The sequence below is a fragment of the Oncorhynchus masou genome, chromosome 22, assembly GCF_036934945.1.
Source record: "Oncorhynchus masou masou isolate Uvic2021 chromosome 22, UVic_Omas_1.1, whole genome shotgun sequence".
Taxonomy (NCBI): Eukaryota; Metazoa; Chordata; class Actinopteri; order Salmoniformes; family Salmonidae; genus Oncorhynchus; species Oncorhynchus masou.
The window spans coordinates 51,132,838-51,153,511 of NC_088233.1; the positions used below are offsets into that span (position 1 = coordinate 51,132,838).

A 20,674-nucleotide genomic window follows, 5' to 3' on the forward strand; every position below is an offset into this window, starting at 1 on the left:
AGAGAGAGAGAGAGAGAGAAATGTTAAGAGATCATTGTATGACTCAATTAACTCAAATTACTTCCTTTATTATACATATGCTATGATTTACTGCTGGGATATCTTTGTCTCCCTCCAATGGTTAAGGTTAGGATCAGGGGTAGGATATCTAATGCTAGATCTGTGGTTATGGGCAAGGTGACTGACCTTCAGGCCTCTCTGAAAGGTTGAAATGGAGAGCAGAGCCAGATCCTGCTGCTCCTCAGCATAGCGCACCAGGTACACATAGACCAGCTTCTTCACCTGAGATAGTGAAGAGGTCGGGGAAGAGGAGAGAGGGGGGGAACTTGAGACATGACCGTACAACACACCATTGGATATATTCCCCAAAACCTGCCATTTATCAATCTACTATGCTTCTATTCATTGCCATTCACTGGCATTCATAGGCAGTCTATAAGAAAAACCATCACCTTAATATTTGCCTCGCATCCACACCTTGTTTCACATGAAACAGAGCAATATTCAGTCTGGATGCAAGACAACCTAAACATTGCCAAGCGTTCAACTACTCTTGTGCCTCTATATTGTTTGCTTCATTGTCTGCTTGAGACAGTTTACAAAATGAAAATAACAGGCAATTTCTCCAATGAAGGTATTAACAGTTTGATATATAGGCCTATGCACGGCTCAAAGATCTAAAAAAGTAACACTCGGGCCAGCCAGTACCCCCCTGAAGAATCTATGTATATGTGAACTCAACTTCATGCAACAGTATATGTGGGATGGCTGGCAGGCTCCAAGACTTACCTCTATGTTCTTGCAGGCCACATTCTTCACCACTGCTGGGAAGAGGTCCGAGGCATTCTTCCCTCTGGCGATCATCTGGGGATCACAAACCCAGTACAGAACAGTCACACACTGGACTGCATTGTCAAAACCATCCATTTAGCCGTATGTTATTGGATTAGTGAGAAATGATGAACACTCAAATACAGTGCCTTGCGAAAGTATTCGGCCCCCTTGAACTTTGCGAACTTTTGCCGCATTTCAGGCTTCAAACATAAAGGTATTTTTTTGTGAAGAATCAACAACAAGTGGGACACAATCATGAAGTGGAACGACATTTATTGGATATTTCAAACTTTTTTAACAAATCAAAAACTGAAAAAATGGGCGTGCAAAATTATTCAGCCCCTTTACTTTCAGTGCAGCAAACTCTCTCCAGAAGTTCAGTGAGGATCTCTGAATGATCCAATGTTGACCTAAATAACTAATGATGATAAATACAATCCACCTGTGTGTAATCAAGTCTCCGTATAAATGCACCTGCACTGTGATAGTCTCAGGGGTCCGTTAAAAGCGCAGAGAGCATCATGAAGAACAAGGAACACACCAGGCAGGTCCGAGATACTGTTGTGAAGAAGTTTAAAGCCGGATTTGGATACAAAAAGATTTCCCAAGCTTTAAACATCCCAAGGAGCACTGTGCAAGCGATAATATTGAAATGGAAGGAGTATCAGACCACTGCAAATCTACCAAGACCTGGCCGTCCCTCTAAACTTTCAGCTCATACAAGGAGAAGACTGATCAGAGATGCAGCCAAGAGGCCCATGATCACTCTGGATGAACTGCAGAGATCTACAGCTAAGGTGGGAGACTCTGTCCATAGGACAACAATCAGTCGTATATTGCACAAATCTGGCCTTTATGGAAGAGTGGCAAGAAGAAAGCCATTTCTTAAAGATATCCATAAAAAGTGTTGTTTAAAGTTTGCCACAAGCCACCTGGGAGACACACCAAACATGTGGAAGAAGGTACTCTGGTCAGATGAAACCAAAATGGAACTTTTTGGCAACAATGCAAAACGTTATGTTTGGCGTAAAAGCAACACAGCTCATCACCCTGACCACACCATCCCCACTGTCAAACATGGTGGTGGCAGCATCATGGTTTGGGCCTGCTTTTCTTCAGCAGGGACAGGGAAGATGGTTAAAATTGATGGGAAGATGGATGGAGCCAAATACAGGACCATTCTGGAAGAAAACATGATGGAGTCTGCAAAAGACCTGAGACTGGGACGGAGATTTGTCTTCCAACAAGACAATGATCCAAAACATAAAGCAAAATCTACAATGGAATGGTTCAAAAATAAACATATCCAGGTGTTAGAATGGCCAAGTCAAAGTCCAGACCTGAATCCAATCGAGAATCTGTGGAAAGAACTGAAAACTGCTGTTCACAAATGCTCTCCATCCAACCTCACTGAGCTCGAGCTGTTTTGCAAGGAGGAATGGGAAAAAATTTCAGTCTCTCGATGTGCAAAACTGATAGAGACATACCGCAAGCGACTTACAGCTGTAATCGCAGCAAAAGGTGGCGCTACAAAGTATTAACTTAAGGGTGATGAATCATTTTGCACGCCCAATTTTTCAGTTTTTGATTTGTTAAAAAAGTTTGAAATATCCAATAAATGTTGTTCCACTTCATGATTGTGTCCCACTTGTTGTTGATTCTTCACAAAAAAAATACAGTTTTATATCTTTATGTTTGAAGCCTGAAATGTGGCAAAAGTTCGCAAAGTTCAAGGGGGGCGAATACTTTCGCAAGGCACTGTACATAGCAAATGACAGTAGCCTGAATCTCAAATGACAGTGTGGGCTTTAAAGAAGAAATTATGTCCATATGGAATGGAGTCAAACACATGATTTCATATGTTTGATATGGTAAAAATGTATTCAGTTCTAGACATTACAATGAGCCCGTCCTCCTATAGCTTCTCCCACCAGCCTCCACTGTAATACACATTCTGCTGTTCTATTGCATATGCAATGATGTTCGAGAGAAAAAAAGGTATTGAGGTTGAATATCTGCCGTTCCTAAGACTGATCCCAGACGTCCCATCAAGGACGACAGCTGTAAGAGAAGACGAGAGAATATTCATTATTGGTGTCAGTTTCTTACTACTGAAGCAGACCAGCCGTCACTGCATAATTTATATCTGAGAATAGTTAGAGAGGTGGAGGGGAAAATGAAGCTAGGCCGAGGTAAGTTTGTGGTCAAATATAAGTCCGTTCGACTGCGAATGTAGGTTGCCTGCCGCCAGTACTGTTACACAAAGTATAAGGTTTCATGATCAGTCTACTTTGACAAAAGGATATGATAATTGGTTAACATCTTTTAAAGCCATGCTGTCTTAAAAAAGAATAATATCATCACTGTGTGTCTAAAAAACAAAATACTGTTTAATTTATGAAAATAACTCCAAATACAGGTTTTATCATTTCGCTGAGCCTCCTTATATTTATTTTTATATACACAATCCTTATTGGCGGATATAATCGTCTAGGCCAGGGGTGTCAAAAATACGACCCACGGGCCGAATCCGTCTGTAAACGGATAAACCCAGCAATATGATATCACACACACAATGAGATGTAGCTGTTGTCACGTAACATGGTGACAATACTGAAGTCATCCCTGGGCAGATGGATGTAGCCTGTTCTCTGAGCAATTTCATGGTGACATTTCCTCGTTGCTGACTGATGACCTCATCACTGTGCACGCAGCTCCACAACACCAAAAAATAACTTTGGGTTTGCTAGACGTTTATCCACACCGACCAACCACCCTCCTATCGTTGTTGACTTAAGTAATCATCTGTTTTATGTAACCATACCAAACGTAACATATCATACTAAATTGGTTTCTCTGAATTACGTACAGAATAATACGAAATGCTCTGAGACCAGGTCGTCGCACGGTTAATAAGCCCGCCACTCACTGCACTACTAGATATATCTTCGCAAATCTACGAAAAATATAAACGCTCTGTCACAACAAAAATACTAAATTGGATAAGTCCAATCGATTGTGAGATATGGCATATACATTTTATATGATACATTTTAGGTCGCTGGTTCACAATTTGACCTTTTCTGAGATCGCTGCCCATCAAAGAGGAAAAAGCCACCAGTTTAAGCAACAGCACACGCAGGAGTGGGCTGCTCATAAAACACAACACACCGGCAGTTTTCAAAATAGCCTACATCAGAATTTTGCACACCACAACACGCCTTTTAGCCTACTATATTGTCAGAAGCATCATCAGACCTCGGTAGTAGCCTATTTATCTCTCTTTCAATGCTCTGGAAACCAAGCAGACAATCCTGTGCTCTAAAGATGGCATCATAGCCACACAAATACATTTGAAGATAATTGTCGATCTGATCAGAAACAGTGTGTTCACAACCTTAATCTCCTAAATTATGTCGCTGATGTATTTAGTTTGAATTTGGAATATAGAGCCCCACGGTGGAGCGCAATAGAGCCCCACGGTGGAGGTGCCATAATACCCATAAACCCTAGCAGCCAAACAGGGACATGGTTTTTACACCATTCATTTTTCCCATAGGGAATTTTAGAAAATAAGGGCTGTGTTTCGTGTCGGCTTACACTGGCGTGATGTTTTGCTAACCATGTAAATCTCTCTAGGACAAGGTGACTTATCAATATATTCAGCTCTATTTCCTCTCAGATTCAGAAATGCTAATTAGTAAATCCCTGCAAGCTCCTGCACGTCATCGCTAAGAATACTTTTCCATTTGATAAAATTTGTCTACATTCTCTTGCTCGCTCGAGGAAGGCAATTTGGGGGTAATAATAGTATATTTGATCTACCCCAATGAAAACTTGGATGTGAGCATGAAACACATTTCAATAGATGCATGCATCAGTACCTAAGCTATCTATTATATCTGCAACAGAAATTCATTTACAAGGATATGTTCGGTGTCAGCTGGCTTCTGGATGAAATTTATAATCAAATGATACATTTATTTCATAAATAATCCTTATAGCCCATATATGTCATCCCATGAAGCTGAGGTTATGTTGTACACTCACTAGTCTTTCCCTATCAATTTACTAGATATATGATATGATCACACCATGCAATGAAGGAAGTAGCCTACAGTCAGAGAGGGAAGATGGACAAATGTGTAAACTGCAGCCCGCAATTCGAGGTGTTCCTGCATGTGGGCATTCTTGCATCCCATTGGTTCCTTCATGAACAACCCCCTCGAGAATCCCATTGGTTCCTTCATGAACAACCCCCCTCGAGCACCCCATTGGTTCCTTCATGAACAACCCCCCCTCGAGCACCCCATTGGTTCCTTCATGAACAACCCCCTCGAGCACCCCATTGGTTCCTTCATGAACAACCCCCTCGAGCATCCCATTGGTTCCTTCATGAACAACCCCCCTTGAGCATCCCATTGGTTCCTTTATGAACAACCCCCTTGAGCATCCCATTGGTTCCTTCATGAACAACCCCCTCGAGGATCCCATTGGTTCCTTCATGAACAACCCCCTCGAGCACCCCATTGGTTCCTTCATGAACAACCCCCTCGAGCATCCCATTGGTTCCTTCATGAACAACCCCCTCGAGCACCCCATTGGTTCCTTCATGAACAACCCCCTCGAGCACCCCATTGGTTCCTACATCAACGTCCCCCCTCAAGCACCCCATTGGTTCCTTCATGAACAACCCCCCTCGAGCATCCCATTGGTTCCTTCATGAACAACCCCCCTCGAGCACCCCATTGGTTCCTTCATGAACAACCCCCCTCGAGCACCCCATTGGTTCCTACATCAACGTCCCCCCTCAAGCATAACATCTTCATGCTTGTGTGACATTTTGAATGTGGGTCAAAAGGGAAATAAAAGTATTATCCGAGCGTCCTTCACTCACGCCTGCCCTCACCGTCGTTAACAGAACTGCAGGAAAACAGTGCCCGACAGGCAGGGTCAAGAGGACACTGTCTACCGGTTGCCCCGTTTCCAGTTAGTACAGCAGGCGGGAGGCTGGCGTGAGACCATGTGCTAGCTAACTAGCTAGTGTAACAGTTGTCAAATGGTTAGCAGGGTGCACGCTAATAGCGTTTCAAATCGGTGACGTCACTCGCTCTGAGACTTTGAAGTAGTCATTTCCCTTGGTCTGCAAGGGCCCGATGCTTCGAGGGTGTCAGTTGTTGATGTCTGCAGAGGGTCCCTGGTTCGAGCCCAGGTTGGGGCGAGGAGAGGCACGGAGGCAACACTGTTACACTAGTTTGCGACACCATGTGCTTGCTTGCTAGTTAGCTAGCAGATTGTGTAACCCCGCCTGCTGTGTACCGGAGAAAACCGTGCCCGACAGGTGGTGGCAAAGGACACTGTCTACCAATGTTGTCCCTGCCTACTGCTAACTAATCTGGTACACCGCAGCCGGGGCGACACTGTGTGCTTGCGACACAGTATGCTAGCTTACTAGTTAGTGAACCAGCACATGGTGTCGCCCCCACATGTCGTGGACCGGAGTCCTATTTAGGACTAGCTGACTAAGCTAGCACACAGTGTCCTTCGCTCCCGCCTGCCCTTGCCGTCATTAACAGAGCTGCGGGAAAACACTGCCAAACAGGCAGGGGCGAAGGACACGTGTGTACTAGTTATAGCTAGTTACCATTTTTGCCCCCGGAATTAGGATTAGGTTAGCGCCTTTCCTCATTGCTTAGCAGAGATCTCAGAAAAGGTCAAATTGTGAACCCACCACAGGAGGTTGGTGGCACCTTAATTGGGGAGGTTGAGCGAGTGGTAATGGCTGGAGCGGAATAAGTGGAATGGTATCAAACACACGGTTTCCATGTGGTTGAGCCATTTGCACCGTTTTGGCAATTATTATGATCCTTTTTCCAATCAGCAGCCTCCTGTGGAACAGATTATTTCAATTCACTGTATCACAATTTCAGTTGGTCAGAAGTGTACATACACTAAGTTGACTGTGCCTTTAAAAAGCTTGGAAAATTCCATAAAACGATGTCATGGCTTTAGAAGCTTTTGATAGGCAAACTGACATCATTTGAGTCCATTGGAGGTGTACCTGTGGATGTATTTAAAGGCCTACCTTCAAACTAAGTGCCTCTTTGCTTGACATCATGGGAAAATCAAAAGACCTCAGAAAAAAATTACAGACCTCCACAAGACTGGTTGATCCTTGGGAGCAATTTCCAAACGCCTGAAGGTACCACGTCCATATGTACAAACAATAGTATGCAAGTATAAACACCATGGGACCATGCAGCCGTCATACCGTCTCCTAGAGATGAACATACTTTTGTGCGAAAAGTGCAAATCAATCCAAGAACAACAGCAAAGGACAATGAAGATGCTGGAGGAAACAGGTACAAAAGTATCGATATCCACAGTAAAACGAGTCCTATATCGAAATAACCTGAAAGGCCGCTCAGCAAGGAAGAAGCCACGGTTCCCAAACCGCCATAAAAAAGCCAGACTACGGTTTGCAACTGCACATGGGGACAAATATCATACTTTTTGGAGACATGTCCTCTGGTCTGATGAAACAAAAATTGAACTGAAAAAGGGGGAGGCTTGCAAGCCGAAGAACACCATCCCAACCATGAAGCACCGTGGTGGCGGCATCATGTTGTGGGGGTGCATTGCTGCAGGAGGGACTGGTGCACTTCACAAAATAGACGGCATCATGAAGAAGTAAAATGATGTGGATATATTGAAGCAACATCTCAAGACATCAGTCAGGAAGTTAAAGCTTGGTTGCAAATGGGTCTTCCAAATGGACAATGACCCCAAGCATACTTCCAAAGTTTTGGCAAAATGGCTTAAGGACAACAAAGTCAAGGTATTGGAGTGGCCTTCTCAAAGCCCTGACCTCAATCCCATAGAAAATTTGTGGGCAGATCTGAAAAAGCGTGTGCAAGCAAGGAAGCCTACAAACCTGACTCAGTTACACCAGCTGTGTCAGGAGGAATGGGCCAAAATTCACCCAACCTATTGTGGGAAGCTTGTGGAAGGCTACTCGTAACGTTTGACCCAAGTTAAACAATTTAAAGGCAATGCTACCAAATACTAATTGAGTGTATGTACACTTCTGACCCACTGGGAATGTGATGAAAGAAATAAAAGCTGAAATAAATCATTCTTTCTACTATTATTCTGACATTTCACATTCTTAAAATAAAGTGATGATCCTAACTGACCTAAGACAGGGAAATTTTACTAGGATTAAATGTCAGGAATTGTGAAAAACTGAGTTTAAATGTATTTGGCAAAGGAGTATGTAAACTTCCGACTTCAACTGTATATGTCATAACTCACAAACGATTGGACCAATTCAATATTTTGATTGTGAGAGAACGTTTATATTTTTTATATATTTGCGTTATTCCAAAAAGTTCTATCTACCATTGCAGTGAATGGTGGGGCTGTATATCAGATTTGTTATGGTATTTCCACACTATGAGGTTGAAAATGATAATTCCCTTTTAGTGTAAAAAATAAACACCCAGAATTTCAGCCTGTTCAGGTGAGATGGAGTTTTTGGCCCACAGCATGACATCACATATTTGATTTGCATATGCATCCTCCTACTTTGAAGGGGTAAGCAGGGTAGACTCTGGAGTCTAGACCAGGGTGTCAAACTCATTTTGCCCTGGGGGCCATATTTGGCCACGCTGACAATTAGTTATATTTCGAAAGCCATCAACATTTTTGCTAAAAATAGTCCTCTATTATTTGGGGAATTTTCTATGCTCACTGGCAGTGAGTGATTATTAGTGAGATGTAAACAGTCAAGAAACTGTAATAATAGAAGTCCATTATCATTTCTACATAATTTCAATTTAGTTTTATTTATTTTAAAGTATATTGTCGCCCCCACACACATTTTTTAAGCTCAAACCACACGAGGGCCGGATTGGACACCCTCACAGACGGATTCGGCCCGTGGGTCGTATTTTTGACACCCCTGGCCTAGACGATTATATCCGCCAATAAGGATTGTGTATATAAAAATAAATATAAGGAGGCTCAGCGAAATGATAAAACCTGTATTTGGAGTTATTTTCATAAATTAAACAGTATTTTGTTTTTTAGACACACAGTGATGATATTATTCTTTTTTAAGACAGCATGGCTTTAAAAGATGTTAACCAATTATCATATCCTTTTGTCAAAGTAGACTGATCATGAAACCTTATACTTTGTGTAACAGTACTGGCGGCAGGCAACCTACATTCGCAGTCGAACGGACTTATATTTGACCACAAACTTACCTCGGCCTAGCTTCATTTTCCCCTCCACCTCTCTAACTATTCTCAGATATAAATTATGCAGTGACGGCTGGTCTGCTTCAGTAGTAAGAAACTGACACCAATAATGAATATTCTCTCGTCTTCTCTTACAGCTGTCGTCCTTGATGGGACGTCTGGGATCAGTCTTAGGAACGGCAGATATTCAACCTCAATACCTCAGGCTATTCTTGTTATCAGGAGCACATTTTCGACAGTAGCAGAGGAGGAAATGATTTATGCGAAAGAGGAAAGAGAAAGTGTACTCCAGAAAATAAACTGTTCTGCCTTTACAATTACATAATTAATGTCATGAATATTTTAAAAGCTACTGTATTCATAATAGATAATCGATTGGAAAATGCAAAGGGTGCCACTGACGTATGTGCTAATTGGGACAGCCAGGAGGGAAACTCACACAAGTTTGAAGGTGGTTGTCGAAGCTTGGACTATGACCCTTTATCAACCACCAGAAGGATATAAGATATGGAAGGATATAGGATGAATTCCATCTATGATTTCCAAAATAGTGTGGGCTACTGTTTTTACAGAAATCAGAATTACTCAACGAGTAAGATCTGAAACTTTACCAAGGACATGGGGTGGAAAATGTCAAAATTACAGCAAAAGCACTGAAAACAGATTTGAAAGTACATTTTTTTGAGTAATTTTTTTATGATGGACAGAAGGTGTCAAGGTGACAGTGAATCCTCTTCGAAAGTATTGAGTCTGTTTCTCTTTTTACTCCCGTTTGGTTATTTTGAGAGAGAGAGAGAGAATATTGAACGTTTTTTCCAAAGATTCCTCATGTGCTTGATTTCTCGCCTCCACCTGAGTAATCAAGGAAAGACTTCTGAGATTCACCCAGTTAGTTTTTTGTTGTTGAAGATGGTGGTGTTTGACAGTGGAGATGAAGACAGCAGTACTCACAGCCACAATCCTCTTCATAGCTTCCAGCTTCAGGGAGTCTTTGTTGCTGTCCAGCATCTCCTTCAAGTCATCATGTCTGGGGGAAGAAGAAGGAAGAGTCTTTAAGTTATCCAGACTAGCCACTTTCTGGTGTAATTAGCAACCTTGTCTGAGACCTGAAGACTCACTTTAGCTCCCTGAGCTTATTCCTAAGGCTTTAGCTCAGCAGGCTAAAACAGTTTGTGGAGTGCCGATGACCCCGTTTTCACACCCAGTTGATCACACTAACAGACATCTGCGTCTGTGGTTGAGAGCAACTTCTACCTCGAGCATGTAACTATGGCAGCTGATGGGTAACGAGATACTTCTGGGTCCCGTTCAGTAGGCACGAAACCATCATAATTTTTCAATAAGAAGCACTCATATTTGTTTTCTAATTTAATATAGATGTAGGAAAAAAACAGGATGAGGGACATGTCAAAATCCATATTTTTTTGCACTTTAGCAAGTCTTTATTCATGTCATAATGTATTGAATTTTCCATGTGGTCTATATTAAAGGGTACAATTCAATATTGGTGCACAATTCTTACTTTTAAAAAATCAAAGGGATGCAAAATGTACTCTATTCTTGGAATGACCCACGAGACGAGATTTGGAAGGATGGCCACCCGAGACTATATTTGACATGCTACATAAATATTGCAATGTAGGCTTGATCGAATATAGAGCTATGAGTCTAGGTTAACAATGTTAAACTAACTGAAATCTTTCGAACAGCAATCCCAACCTATTTGTGGCACTGTACGTTGAGTAGCGAAGCACGTTTTTGCAGTGGCTTGACTCATCATGGCTCTACTCTGTATTGTGGAAGCTTTGTTATTGTTTCAACTGCGGATTGCCCCTTTAAAGCTGTCACGAGAGACTACCTGTTCAGTAAAGCCACAAAGCCAGTCCCAGTGACAGCACAATGGTTACATTTAATCCCATGCTATCGAGTCTGAAGATATGAAACAGTATATCAATGACAATTTGGTTAAATGTTTTACTCAGAATATAGAAAAAAAGCTAGACGATAGATATGAATTATGTGAATTATTCAATTAGAAGTGCAGTGACCATCTCAATATATATCACAGGCTGTGAGGGATGATGCTTTCCAATCTGCCTCATTGATACTACAACTGCCTATTTGACTTTCAGTCTAGAGGTACTGTATACTCAGCAAATAGTTAAATGATTAGTTTGGGTTGGTCATCATCTCTGATCATTACCATTGTGCCACCCCCACCACCCTCGATACACTTCTAAGGAGCAGCAACGTGGGCACTAAGTAACAATGCTATTTAAGTAACTACGCAATTCCAAGTTACAACGCTATTCACGGCTAATTGAAACCAGTTTAGACTAAATAGTGTAAGGTAGGGGGGCAATAAAGCAATACATCATAAGACAATAAATCAAAACCATGACTGTCCGTAAAGAAAGCATGGAAGACAATGGTTTTAACTTTTTTTTTACTAAAGAAGAAGACCAAGCAACTCGCAGTCGAATTCCCCCTCTTCATGGATATATTCACTAACTGTTAAATACTCATCTGAATTAAGCCTGAACAGTGTAAAAATAGGCCTCAACACGATGGCACATGTCGCAAAAAGGCTCCTGCTCCCGTACACACACATGTGCACAAGCATACAGACACACACACACACACACACACACACACACACACACACACACACACACACACACACACACACACACACACACACACACACACACACACACACACACACACACACACACACACACACACACACACACACACACAGCCCTCCTGGAGCCTGTTATTCACACTTGGCTGAGGAGATGTCCAAACAGGCCCTGAGAGAGACAGTCCAACACCACAGCACAACACTCTATAGTTTGTGTGAAAGATAAAACACACACGGTGTTTCTATGGCAACAGTCATTCGTTTCTGTAGCACAGGTGATCAATGGAGTCGTTAGTAAGATCCCACCCCAGCTAACTAATTTTGCATAAGAGATAGGACATGCAGAGTGTGAATTATACTGTGACATTCGGGGGGGTACATTTTTTTAATGGGAATTCCTATTTGGCGTGCACTTTTTTTATGGGCCTAATAGTAAAAGACATGTATTTTAACAGTACACATGTAGTGCAATTTAATGTGGAGTTAACACAAGCAGTCATGATGTTCTCATCTGATTGTTAAACAAATCTCTTTAAAAACACAGTAGGCTACCGGTGCACAATCGTCCACTCCAAAAGAATTCCAGCATCTAAACAGTGCACTGTGCACCTGCCGTTTGATGGGAAAGAGATCTGTTACAAAACACCAAAACGTGTAACGACATTCGACGATTGCCATTAGACCTACAGTCTGAACTCATTTGATGCGTCTTGCTGACAAATGTCCTTTTTTTTGTCAAAAGAAAAGCCAGGACACCTGAAAAGGGGCTGAAATATGTGATACAAGTACAGCTGTGTCTGTCCCGAGCTCATCCATGCAGAAAACTGTGAGGGCCCAGTTGAAACAATGTTGCAAGTTCGCTATCGAAAGCTCAACCCACTGGGCACACACTGGTTGAATCAACATTGTTTCCACGTCATTTCAATGAAATGACGTTGAACCAACGGGAATAGACATTGAATTGATGTCTGTGCCCAGTGGGAGGGAGAAAAAGACAGAGATAAGAAGGCAGACAGGAGATGAATGCGATTGAAAGAACCTAAACCAACTGTGTCACTGGTTTAAACCATGTCAGAGATGTGGGGGTGTTAGTTTAATTTGGAATAAGCTTTTATTTTCATATTTGACACTGTAGCATAACAGTACACAATTGCATTTTAAGCAACTAGGAGAATGGTTAGACTAAAGTTTGACGAAAGTTTGAGTTTTGTAGCATCTCATTCGGTGACCATGATCACCTGTAATTCATGCACTTTTACTATCATAACTGATTTGGTACTGACCATGCTCTGTTTAAAAGCCGCCTATATTAATATATTACTGGAAAAAGCACACAGATGTGGTATTGCTGTTTTAAGGTAATGTACAGGAAACCAGAACATCACTCTTACTAACGGTACAACAAAATGTAGCCTCTTACAAGGCATGCCCAAAAACATGTTAATGTGCCCAAAACAACAATATCATGCACCCACTAGTGGTCAAAACATTTTTGGCACTCCAAAAATACGGTAGGGTACTGTATTCTGTCAAGTAGAATTACAATACCATTTGAAATAAAGCAAATATTTACAGTAATTTACTGTTAAACTAAAGTTAATTTGGAATTGATGGTATCATTTAACAGTTATGCCCAAAATCATCCAGTTATGCCTAAAATCATCCAGAGTGCATTGCGATTTACATCAATTTACTGTAAATTTACTGTAAATGCTTGTCATTGTTCATTCTATGTCATTGTTCATTCTGCCCCTGTAATATGTTTGGATGTACTGTACCTTCCTTTCTAACTGAAAGCAATACCTCATTATTAGAAAGATGGGAGGAGTCCATAACCTGTGGTGCCCCACAGGGTTCAGTGCTAGGATCCATTCACTTAATCTATACATGCTGTACTGTAGTAGTACCTTCTCAATATCACACTTACACTCCTATGTGGTAAAAGCTTACAACGAAACACTCATGCATAAAGACACTTGAATTCTATCCAAAAAGAGGATGATATCACATTGATACATTTATAGTCCGTCCAGGCCAGCCTGAAATGGTTCTGTAAAATTCCTAATATGTAGCTATTTGATCTGTTCCGTCTTAATGTGTTCATGGACCATTTGGGGAGCAAAGACACAAAGACCTTGGTTCCATCCCAAATCACAGCCTATTCCCTATGCACTACTTTTGACCAGAGCACTAAGGGCCCTGGTCAAATGTAGTGCACTCAATAGGGACTATGGTGCCATTTGGGACACATCTTTTCTCTAAATAGCAGCCCCATTTGCTGAGAGCCTGCTGAATGTGAAAGGAGATGGGTTTTTCATTGGGCCAGCGTGAGGGAGATTTGTTCATCTGTCATCCATGCGAGTGGCAATGGGGACAGACTAGCTGCAACACGTGTGGGCTTAGAATCATGCTGAGGGGATCTGCGGTGATATTTTCTCTTCCCCCTCACCTCCCTACACACACACACACACACACACAATATCTTCCAAATGGATTTTTATTATATGCTACACAGAGATTCTCTACAAATCCTATGAGAATAGGAACAATTGATCATTTTTAACCATGGCCTGATTATCTTACCTGTTTGGCAGAAACTCATGAGATTACTTATTCCAGTAAACTAGCCCATGTATAAGTAATCTCATCCCCCAAGCCGGCTCTCACTCTGTTGAACCAATTGAGCCCGGGGACGAGGTCCAAGCCATTTCTGATCAATACACTACTGCATGCATTCATACAAACAAAACTCTGACCTAATAATACGTAGTCCGTTTAAAAAGCATTCTTCCATTAGTATTGCTCAAGGACATTAACTTCTTTGCAGTATGAGTTTTAATGTGTATATTAAATCATATTGCTGTTTCTGTTCCTCTGCTAATTATAATAATTACTGGGATGTTTGGATGCAAGTCTTCAACACTCAAGCACATTCAAAGTCAACAGCATTGCAATGCAATGTGGTGGAGCACACTGTTCCAATGTTAGTTCAAGCTGTAACTTTTTGGGCGACGCAACCAAAACTTCACATAGAAATGTGAGTTATAGATCTGTCATTCTCATTGAAAACAAGTCTAAGAAGCGGTAGATCTGCTCTGTGTGCTATTTCTAAGCTTCCCGTTCTTAAATCTGCACTGCGTAACTGTGTGTACATTGTTTTTAGAGACCCCTCTGGCAAGAATGCAATATTTTTTTCTAGATTTGAACACGATATCCCAGAAACCCCAGCTCTCATTGGTTGTCGCCGCTGGGATGACGTAGCACAGGCCTGGGCAATTATTTTACATGGAGGGCCACATTAGAATAGATTTTTGCCATCGTGGGCCAGAATCATATTACATGATTATACATCATGTGTATGACTGTGTTAACAGATATATCTACTGTAAATCACATCCAGATATGCTACTTATTTTACTTTTTAACATGCACAGAAATAAACCACTTCTATGTTTTCTCCTTTTGGTAGATATTTTCATTTTTAAACATGCAATGAATGGAGGGGTGGGAAAAGTACACGGAAGGAAAAGTACACTGTGCATTCAGCAACATGGACAGAACTCTTGTTAACTCTTAAGGATCCGCCCCTTTTTTTCAATTTTCGCCTAAAATGACATACCCAAATCTAACTGCCTGTAGCTCAGGCCCTGAAGCAAGGATATGCATATTCTTGGTACCATTTGAAAGGAAACACTTTGCAGTTTGTGGAAATTTGAAAGGAATGTAGGCGAATATAACACAATAGATCTGGTAAAAGATAATACAAAGAAAAAACCAACCGTTCTTCTGTATTTTTTGGTACCATCATCTTTGAGATGCAAGAGAAAGGCCATAATGTATTATTCCAGCCCAGGTACAATTTAGATTTTGCCCACTAGATGGCAGCAGTGTATGTGTAAAGTTTTAGACTGATCCAATGAACCATTGCATGTCTGTTCAAAATGTTGTATCAAGACTCCCCAAATGTCCCTAATTGGTTGATTAATAACTTTCCATGTTCAAATTTGTGCACTCTCCTCAAACAATAGCATGGTATTATTTCACTGTAATAGCTACTGTAAATTGGACAGTGCAGTTAGATTAACAAGAATTTAAGCTTTCTGCCAATATCAGATATGTCTATGTTACAACCTCATGCTAATCACATTAGCCTACGTTAGCTCAACCATCCTGTGGAAGGGACACCGATCCCGAAGAAGATTTATTAACGGGTATGCACAAAAACACAAGAAAGAGAGAGAGCTCATTACATTAAACTAGTCAATGTGAGGAGTGAAGTCTGATGGGCATTGACTAGAGTAGTGAAGTCAGGTATAGTTTCTGACGTTGCTATGCACAGAATTGCTGAGAGGTGAGAGTCAGTAAGAGATGATCTGTGCCTTGACTTGTTATATTTCATCACTGAAAATGTCTGTTCACATACATAGGTTGACCCAAACAGTACAAACATCTTCTGGGCATGACCCCTAATCTTTGGAAAGTTTTGTTAAACGAGAGATGCATAGAACCTCATCAGTGACATTGTTTTGAATAGTTCTCCAATCATTGCATCAGACTGAAGATCAATAAGCTCAAGTTGCATGTCAGTGGGAGCGTTATCCATGTTGAAGGTGAAAGGAGAGGAAACCAACAGCATGTCATTTTCCAGGCTTTTTAAATCCTCAAAACGGAGAGAAAACTCACCGTTCAAAGCACGCAGCAGCGATGTATACTTCTCCCGCTGGTCATCTGATAGGGAACAGACTAGTAGTGTCGGAAGGTGGATGAGATCGTTAGATTCTACTTGGCGGTTCAGGAGGAGTAATTTTCCCTTGACGGCTTTGACAAGGCAGTACATCTGATGTGCAAAAAGGCCCTTCCCTTCTAGTTTGGAATTCAGTTCATTCATGATGCCATGATATCCACAGTGAAGGCAAAATCAGCCAACCATTCTTTATCTTGAGGTTGTGGGAATTCCACATATTTTCCTTTCATTTGCAAAAATTCAGCAACTCTCTGACTTCAGGTCCCACACCTTTTAAGCACCTTTCCCAAACTCAGCCATCTTATGTTTGTGTGGTAGGGGAGATCTGCATGACCCAACCCTGTCTCTTCCAACAGTGAGACAAACTGCCTGTGGTTTAAAGATTTTGCTCTTATGAGGTTTACCACTTTAGTGACTGTATCCACAACAAGGCTCATTTCCAGAGCACCTCCTGATGAATAATGCAATGCAGGAAAATAATTTTCTGATCTGGGTTCAGCTCAGCTACTTGATCTTGTATCCTTCTCAAAAGGCCAACGTTTTTTCCTGTCTAGTTTGGGCACCCATCAGTGGTCACACTAGATAACTTTTCAAAACTCAGTCCCAGCTTTGCCACAAACTTATTAACCTCATCCAATACATATTTCCCTGTGGTTGTGTGCTTCATTGACTGCACTGAAGCAAGCTCTTATGTAATTTCAAAAGTCTGGGGTTATGCCTCATAACATGGAACCCAAACAGGCTGCGCGAGGTCGCCATCGTGCATACATTTATTTTGTCCCCCTACACCAAACGCGATCACGACACACAGGTTAAAATATCAAAACAAACTCTAAACCAATTACATTATTTTGAGAACAGGTCGAAAAGCATTAAACATTTATGGCAATTTTGTTATGTACTTGAGTGAAGACCCAAAAGCGGTTTTAACAGAAAACAGAGTTCTTTAATGAAAAAACAGGAATGGCATAAATCCTCTTCCAACGTAGTCAATGGAACAAAAAGAACGTTAGTATAATGCAGGATGCACCTGCCAGGCAGACTCCGACAGGATAGGACAAGGTGGAAGCAAACGCGACGACAGCTTGCTTCTGGCATCAAAAACACAAACAAGAATCAGACCCTGAAAGTAGCAGGAACAGAGAGAGAAATAGAGACCTAATCAGAGGGGGAAGAGAGAACAGGTGTGAAAGAGTGAATGAGCTAGTTAGGGGAGATGTAGAACAGCTGAAGAATGAGAGACAGAGAAGGTAACCTAAAAAGACCAGCAGAGAGAGACAGAGTGAAGAGAAAGGACAGGAACAGACATAACAAGACATGACAAATTTAGCTAGTGAGCTTGCACTTGCTCGCTAATCTGTCCTGTTTAGCTAGCTTGCTGTTGCTAGCTAATTTGTCCTGGGATATAAACATTGAGTTGTTATTTTACCTGAAATGCACAAGGTCCTCTACGCCGACAATTAATCCACACATAAAACGGTCAAACAAATCGTTTCTAGTCATCTCTCCTCCTTCCAGGCTTTTTCATCTTTGAACTTATTTGGTGATTGGCATCTAAACTTTCATTGTATTTGGCTGCATTCTGTAATTTCATGTTGCTTATTTTCTTATCATTACAGGCTAAATTGCAAGAAATGTCCTTTAACGAAAGGGGAGAGGCGCTGGAGCGCTGTGATTTTTGACATCATGGAGTACCGGAGAGCTATCCCGGGTTCTCCGGACAACCTCGCTGGTGCACCTGCATGAATTGCAGGGAGACTCCTGCACCTTACAACACACAACTTCTGCCATTTCACCACTGCAGTATTCCATTGATTTATTACCAAGTATGTTTACATCGTTGGATGGCCCTCGTTTCATATTCGTTGCCAAACCCACTGACTCCAGGTCATCTATAAGTCTTTGCTAGGTAAAGCCTCGCCTTATCTCAGCTCACTGGTCACCATAGCAGCACCGATCCGTAGCGCGCAGGTATATTTCACTGGTCACCCCCAAAGCCAATTCCTTCCAGTTCTCTGCTGCCAATGACTGGAACGAATTGCAAAAATCACTGAAGCTGGAGACTCATATCTACCTCACTAACTTTAAGCACCAGATCACTGCAGAGCAGCTCACAGATCACTGCACCTGTACATAGCCCATCTGTAAATAGCCCATCCACCTACCTCATACTGTTATTTTTGTTGTTGTTGCTCCTTTGTATCCCAGTATCTCTACTTGCACATTCATCTTCTGCACATCTATCACTCCAGTGTTTAATTGCTAAATTGTAAATATTTCGCCACTATGGCCTCTTTATTGCCTTACCTCCGTTGCACACACTGTATATAGACTTTTTTCTATTGTGTTATTGACTGTATGTTTGTTTATTCCATGTATAACTCTGTGTTGTTGTTTGTCGCACTGCTTTGCTTTACAGTGCCTTGCGAAAGTATTCGGACCCTTGAACTTTGCGACCTTTTGCCACATTTCAGGCTTCAAACATAAAGATATAAAACTGTATTTTTTTGTGAAGAATCAACAACAAGTGGGACACAATCATGAAGTGGAACGACATTTATTGGATATTTCAAACTTTTTAACAAATCAAAAACTGAAAAATTGGGCGTGCATCTTGTCGAAGTTGTAAATGAGAACTTGTTCTCAACTAAATAAAAAGGTGAAATTCAAAAATTCAAAAACATAACAGGTTAATACTTTCCAAGACGACACTGTACTTTATTCTTCATTTGGATCCCAATTGTGAAAAATACTTAATTCAGTGATATCTTTAGTTTTCCTTTCTTTTTTGAAATATTTTTACATCAGCTGTAATATTGCAGATAGATTGTGGCTTCTATCAATGTAATTGTCTGCCTCATTTCCAATCCCCTTTCAGTGCATCTGGAAAGTATTCAGACCCTTTCCCTTTTTCCACATTTTGTTAAGTTACAGCCTTAATCTAAAAATGATTTCAATCAAAAAAAAGATTCCTTAACTCTACATAGAAAACCCCATAATGAAAGTGTTTTTAGAAATGTTTGCAAATGTATTAAAATATTTTTAAAACGGATATACCTTATTTACATAAGTATTCAGACCTTTTGCCATAAGACTCGAAATTGAGCTCAGGTGCATCCCGTTTCCATTGATCATCCTTGAGATAGCCGCAGCATGATTCTGCCACCACTATGCTTCACCGTAGAGATGGTGCCAGGTTTCCTCCAGATATGACGCTTGGCATTCAGGCCAAAGAGTTCAATCTTGATTTCATCAGTACAGAGAATCTTGTTACTCATGGTCTGTGAGTCCCTTTTGTGCCTTTTGTCAAACTCCAAGTGCGCTGTCATGTGCCTTCACTGAGGAATGGTACCATAAAGGCCTGATTGGTGGAGTGCTGCAGAAATGGTTGTCCTTCTGGAAGGGTTCTCCCATCTCCACAGAGGAACTCTGGAGCTCTGTCAGAGTGACCATCGGGTTCTTGGTCACCTCCCTGACCAAGGCCCTTCTACCCAGATTGCTCACTTTGGCCGGGTGGCCAGCTCTAGGAAGAGTCTTGGTGGTTCCAAACTTCTTCCATTTAAGAATGATGGAGGCCACTGTGTTCTTGGGGACCTTCAATGCTGCAGACATTTTTTGGTACCCATACCCAGATCTGTGCCTCGACACAATCCTGTCTCGCAGCTCTACGGAGAATTAATTTGATTTCATGGCTTGGTTTTTGCTCTGACACGAACTGCCAACCTTATATAGACAGGTGTGTGCCTTTCCAAATCATGTCCAATCAATTGAATTTACCACAGGTGGACACCAATCAAGTTGTAGAAACATCAAGGATGATCAATGTAAACTGGATGCACCTGAGCTCAATTTCGAGTCTCATAGCAAAGGGTCTGAATACTTATGTAAATACGATATTTCAGGTTTTTATTTTCAAAAGATTTGCAACCTTTTTTTCGCTTTGTCATGATTACGTGTTGTGTGTAGATTGATGAGGGGGAAAATATTTTATCCACATTTTAGAATAATGCTGTAATGTAACAGAATATGGAAAAAAGTGAAGTGGTCTGAACACTTTCTGACTGGATGTCATAAGGTGAATTCACCAATTTGTAAGTCGCTCTGGATAAGAGCGTCTGCCAAATGACTTAAATGTAATGTAAATGTAATGCATTGTAATTTTTTGTAAATATACAGTACCAGTCAAAA

At 41.3% G+C, this 20,674-nt stretch overlaps 1 protein-coding gene across 7 annotated transcripts in view; it reads right to left on the reverse strand.

Annotated features, from left to right (window-relative positions):
• LOC135509674 (AP-3 complex subunit beta-2) overlaps nucleotides 1-20,674 on the reverse strand; it is a 96,190-nt gene that overhangs the window by 39,103 nt on the left and 36,413 nt on the right. For all 7 annotated transcript variants that reach the window (XM_064930531.1, XM_064930534.1, XM_064930532.1 and 4 more), the window contains exons 2-4: nucleotides 10,050-10,125; nucleotides 790-864; nucleotides 187-282 (exon numbers count right to left, since the gene is read on the reverse strand). In XM_064930531.1, coding sequence (XP_064786603.1) covers nucleotides 187-282; nucleotides 790-864; nucleotides 10,050-10,125 — 247 coding nt within the window. The remainder of the gene's footprint in view (nucleotides 1-186; nucleotides 283-789; nucleotides 865-10,049; nucleotides 10,126-20,674) is intronic.